The sequence below is a fragment of the Phaethon aethereus genome (genome assembly GCF_964289735.1).
Source record: "Phaethon aethereus genome assembly, chromosome: 2".
Lineage (NCBI taxonomy): Eukaryota > Metazoa > Chordata > Aves > Phaethontiformes > Phaethontidae > Phaethon > Phaethon aethereus.
Window position 1 is genome coordinate 130626625 of NC_138582.1, and position 6000 is coordinate 130632624.

At 52.8% G+C, this 6000-nt stretch overlaps 1 protein-coding gene across 1 annotated transcript in view; it reads right to left on the reverse strand.

The window, feature by feature from the left end:
• Positions 1-4906, reverse strand: part of KAT2B (lysine acetyltransferase 2B) — a gene marked incomplete at both ends in the record, with an annotated part of 46551 nt that extends 41645 nt beyond the window's left edge. The window contains one exon of the mRNA XM_081996983.1: positions 4691-4906. Within this exon, the coding sequence (XP_081853109.1) occupies positions 4691-4906 (216 nt within the window). The remainder of the gene's footprint in view (positions 1-4690) is intronic.
• Between the last annotated feature and the right edge of the window lie 1094 nt (positions 4907-6000).

A 6000-nucleotide genomic window follows, 5' to 3' on the forward strand; every position in this document is an offset into this window, starting at 1 on the left:
GCTGTTGTGCTGGGCTCTATTTCCAGTTAAAAATCATACAGGTTGCCCTGTCTGGTAACTGAGATGCAAAGCAGACTCAACAGATTATATATATATACACACAACATTACAGACCTTTCTATTTCCAGCAAGTGTAATTACTCTAGAAAAAAATATTCTTCCTCCCAACACAAAAGCCATGCAAAACACCCTGTAAGTTTTTTTCCTGCAAGCAACAATCTCAAATTGATGCTTTTAACAAAGAACATCACACAGTCCATAACAAACACATGAATTAATTTAAAATGCATATTTTTCCTACTCAAACACCCAGTACCCAACAACCAGACAGTTAGACACTGCTTGGAGAGCTACTCACACCTATCAGGAAATTAGCTGACCCATTTGTCTTTAACAGTACAAAGTAATCAGTTCAGCTCTAAGGACATGTTCTTCATTTATTGATCAATCCAAGTATTTTATTCCTTCTATTTTCCAGTTTCACTTACAGAATAGATGTAGGCTACCATATAAAGCTTTTATTAATAATAGGGGCCCAATTCCCACCATGTAAAGTTAATGGTAGATTTCCTATTTAATTTAAAAGAAAATACTTTAGTTAGGCCTGTAAGACATTGTAAAACAGATTGACCTCACTATGAAACTGATTGTAAGAAAGCTTTAGATGTCCTGTAAGTCTCCTACACACTTCTGCAGAAAACTGCATTAATACATTTCCAGATGAGCTTCAGGGAGCTGTACTCACACCATACAGAGTCCAGGAGTAATACAGTCAAGTCTGCCTCATCTTAATCTGCCTTTATGAAAGTCGGGGTCGGGGGGGAAACACAAACATTATTGAAATGGTGGGACATTATTTATCCTATGACTCTTTTTATGTGTAGGAGCAGGAAAACTCCATAGAGGTCAGTCTAGGATGAGAAGTGGGACAAAGTGCCTCTACCAAGGGTCAGTAGCTGGTCTGGAGCCTGGGACCCAGACTTTACTTCAATCTCTGACACCTGCTCACCTGCCACAGGGCCTTGGCCAAGTCATCTCAACATAATCCTTCTTACTCTGTGTCCATTTTGTTTATCTAAAGCTCAAGGTCTTTCTTCATGGAGGTACTACTCCCTGCTATTTGTGCAAATGCCTTAGGCTACTGGGCTCTAATTATATTTATAAGCATCAAGGCATTACTGTAAGATACATATAATGAGAAATAACCAATTTTACAGAAAACTTAGTATACTAAAATAGTACATATTTCACCTTGTTTATAGGAAAAACTCCCAGTGGGATTGCAGAGAGAGTTGTATTTTCACATACTGTAAACCAACTGGGGAAAAAAAGCCAAGGGGACTTCCTCCTACATCTTCATTAAATATATTTATGTGTGTAAGTCACACAGTCCTGCTTTTATATAAAGTGCTGCAAGCTCACATGCCTAATGCTCAAGTTTCACACTGGACAAAACCATAACGATGTATGTAGCCATTCATACATGCACAGATACAGCAAGTGCCAAATTAAAAACCCCACACAGCATACAGCACTACTGTGCGCTTCCAGAAGTCGTGAAAACTGTGACAATCCCCAATATATATCTCTTATTGGTCCAAAAGCACTTTCTTCCCCACACACACTAACTTTGCCATTTAAGAAGTTTGGGGTGGGGGTTTTTTGGGGTTTTTTGGTTTTTTTTCACACAGAGGAGCCTGTTCTCTCCCTTCCACCCTGACCTTTTCTCACAAGGGAAAAGGTCAAGCGGAGCAGCTCAACAGCTACAACTCTCCTGTTCCAATTCTTTATCAGGAAAAATAAACCCCGCATTTCTTTAGTCTGGGCAGCAGCTCCCTAAACTTCACTCTCATTCTGCTCAGAATATGTTCACACTGCAGATGTCTTTGCCAGCAGTCTTTGTCCATGTTTCCCATGAAGAAAAGGGATCACTGAAGAAGGACCAGGAGATCTGCCTTGGGGACCAAGTACCCTACCCCAGAGCAGCACCTTCCACCCTTTTTCTGCTTGGCATTTCTGCTATCACCAGTGACTCACCCTCTTCACAGCCACCAACCTTTCCCTCTTCTTGTGTTGCTGCTCTTCAACCCTAGGGAACACACGCTCCCTGCCACTACTACTCACGGCATTTCTGAGGTTAAGTTCCTAATAAATTCTGCATGCTGAATTTCGCAATGAAGGTGATCGACACTAAGGGTGCCATTACATATCTTCTGCACTCCAACTTGTACAGCTCTATGTAGATTTACACAAGATTCACGTATGGCCACTACTTGAATGAACAGAGAGGTCCCCTTCAGAGATGACACCATCTCCAAGGGGTGTTTGCCTTCTCTCACTCTTTTGCACACACACAGAGAAACGCAAAATAAATGGAAGAGAAGCTGCAACCCAAGGTAAGAAAAAGTTCAAAGTTACACTCTGCACCACTACAGGTTTTTGCAATCCACTAACAATACGAGACAAGCAGTGTCATTTTGGAGCACCTGCCAGGTGTTCAGGAAGAAAAATAACACATCCTTCCACCCTGCTCCATCCTTCTCCCTTTTCCCACAGGAGAAGCCACTTGGTTGGTTTACAACGAGACTCCCTTCTGCCTACTTGCTTCTGTTTTGAGACCTGAAAGCAAGCTGCCTGCCTCTGACTTACTGAGGAGAGGTGAAATAGCAAAGGTAGGTTTTGCGTTTTAATCTGAACACAGAGCAGCATTTAGTGCTGTGGCTGTGCCTAGATCCTGGCAGGAGGAAGAGGCCTTGGGGTGCCCCCAGCCATGGGTCCCACTTCACCCAACACTGGAATGCCACTGGGGAATGCACCCAGGATGTCTCATGGAAGAGGGCCAGCAAGGGCACTGGCAGTAGGAGCTGTCACCACAGTGTACCCCACCACCAGAGCCCTGTAGAGGCAAAGGGCTGGCAGCAAGGCCACGGCATGCCCTCCTCCCCTCCCAAATAGCACTCATCTCCCTTCCAACAAAGCACCTGTGGCAGTGCACATGAGGGGCTTCCGAGTCCCTGAAAATTTGGGAGGAGACAAGGCCACCTGCACTTCTTCACAGCACAGATACCTCTGTGGGGCATAGCACCTCAGGAGAAGGCTTTTGCCCTCACAAAGATCATCTGGAGGTACATCAGGGGAAGAAAACAGAACCAACCAGGTAAGATAAAAACAATTCACACACACGCACTCCTAGCAGCCATGAAAATCTCACCCACCCCACATCCACCATCATTTAGCAGCCAGTCCTGGTAACATTAAAATATGGGAGTGCAAAGAGGACTCAGCACCAGGAAAGCTTCAAACTATGCCACACAGCCTGCAGTGAGGGCCACAAGTTTCAACTACACTATCTGCTCTTTTAACTTATTGACACCACCTTGCCATGTCCCACATATGCACCACAGCTGAAGTGGAGGTGCCTGCACTTTTGTAAACAGCTAAGAAATTGAAATGTGCACGGCTTCCTTAATTCGCCTTCGCAGGACAGCATTGCGCCATGCCTTCAGCATACAGTTAGAGCTCCTCACACCACCAGAGAGGAGTACAAAGCCATTCTACGACGCTTCCTCATGTGCATTAGCACTTAGTTTGGCCTTTCACTTAGCGTTTGTCCTTTTGAGGCTTCCAAAGTAAGGGAACAGACAAAATATGATGCACGTTTCTCACAAAAAGGGCTGAAAGCATTACTAGTGGATTTGACATCAGCACTGCCAAGTTGAACATGTCGGACCCGCTGTGCATCCAGGCATTGCCCCGACAGCAGCAGCGCAGCCAGCGGCCCACGCTCCAAGCACGCTGGTCCTCTGCGCACCCCACGTGCGGACACGACAACGCCAGTTATCAGAGTTCCCCGAAGGTGGGAGCGACAGCTCCGACCAGGCTCCCTCCGTCTCCGGCAAGTCCCGCTTCTCCCACCAAGAATGAAATTGCAGGTGGAGGGTAAAGTGCTTGTGGCGGGAAAACCCAGGGCAACTCTCCCCAGCAGGGGAGGCGAGGGCCGGGCAGGCGCTGCACAAGAGATGCCCGCCGGGGCTGGGCTGCCGGCAGTGCCCGCTGCCGGCCCGGACACCGGGACGCCGCTACGTGACCGGCGCGGACACGGCTCTCCCAAGCCCGGGGGCCGCGCCCCTTCGCTTCTCCTCCAAAGCGGCTGGCGACGGTGCCAGCTCGGGGCAGTGGCTTTTGCCATCTCAACCGCTCTGCGCTGCGAGGCCGCCGACGGGCAGCCCCGAGGCGCGTCCCCCCCGCCCGGACAGGCTGGTGTGCCGGCTCCCCGCCAGGATGTTTACGCCGGGAGCGACTGCGGGCAGCGCAGCTAACACAGCGCTTACCGCCGGCACCAGCGGCCGCCCCGCCCGCCGCCGCCTCCTGCGGAAGGACGGACAGGCGGACGCCGAGGACGGGTATCTCCGCGGCCGCCCGGCTCGGGCAGGAGGAGGGCGGCGCTGCCCTCACCCCCCCCTCCCGTCTTCGGCGCGTTCGGGGTTTATTTTTGCGACCGCCGGCCGGAAAGCTCCGGCGGGAGCAGGATCCACCGGCACCGCCACTTCCGCGAGGAGCGCTGGGCTGCGGCCGGGCAGCCTCCCCCGCCCGGCACGGCCCTTCCCCGCCGCCTACCTCCCTCCCCTCCCTCCCGTCAATCCCCACCCTCCGTGGGCGGGTGGGCGCCCGCGGCCGAGCGGCCGGGTACCTTGCAAGCAGAGTAGACGCCCAGTTTCTCCAGCTTCTTGGCCCGCGGCGCGGCGCGCAGCTGCGCCTTCTTCCCCGCGGTGCGCGCCGAGCCGGGTCCCCCGGGGCTCTCGGCGGCGCCGCGGGCCGTCCCCCCGGCGGCCACCCCGCCGGCGGCCGGGGAGCCCTGCTGCGGCCCGCCGCCGCCCGCCGCCCCGGCGCCGCCAGGCTCCGCCATGCCCGCGGCGCGGCGGCAGCCGCCCGTCCGGCCGGCCGGCGCGGAGCGCAGCGCCCGGCCCTAGACCCTCCCCTTCGCCGCGCCGCCGCCGGCTGCTCCCGGAGGGGGGGGGGGGGGCGGGAGGAGGGACCCGCCGCTCCGCGGGCGGCTCCTGCCCCGCCGGGCGGGGGGGCCGGCACCCGCCTCCCTGCGCGGGGGTGGTCGGCGCCCTACGCCCCCGCGGAAAGGGTGGCGGCGGCGGCACCCGCCGCGAGCGGGAAGCCGCTGCGCAGCCAGCCCGGCCCTCCGGGAGGCCGCGGGGAAAGTTGCCGTAGGAAGAGGCGGCCCCGCGGCCGCGCTCCTTAGCGCCGGTGATCCCGCGGCCTCTGTTCCCCCGCGCAGTGGCACGACCTTGCTTGACTTCACCATTGCGTTTTTACCCCATGCTCTTCGCAGCCGCTCTTAAACGACTCCTTTTTTTTTTCTTTTCCCAGATGATTTCTATTTCCGCCAATATATAAAAGCCATTCAGTTTTATATACAGGAGAATTCAAAGACTGATTGCTCAGTTCTTCACATCATGGTTTTGGGGTTTTTGTTTGGGGGTTTTTTGGGCCAGGAATGAGCATCGACAGCGGGTTGATTTATGTCTTAAACGGATTACCTTTTTAACTGAAAGTTAAATTTAAGTAAATGGTCCCACCACAGAAACTGTACTCTATACACAGAAGCAAGCACTTGGGTTTTGAGGCAGTTACGCTCCGTTGAACATATGTAAAAACGTGGTTGAGCTGTAAGAAACCACAAATGGCAATTCTATAGTGCGGCACCACGGTTTGAAAGGTTGGGATCGAAGCTGGGTGTTTGCGTGGGATCTACAGTTCTTTGATGTGTAAATCTGTAGCAGCATTATTAGTTTGGGAGAGAATCTCAGCGTAATAAAGAGTTCTCGCAGATGCGGGGCCTTGCCACCTTGCATGGGGCAAGCAAAGAGGACTCCAGGCTTCTGCAAAGTTAGGAGGAGTATTTGGGGTGGGGAGGACGAGTGAGAAAACACTTTCCCCGTGGTCTTCCCTCGCCCACTTTTCCTCAGCTCCTGGTGATATTCTCAAGCA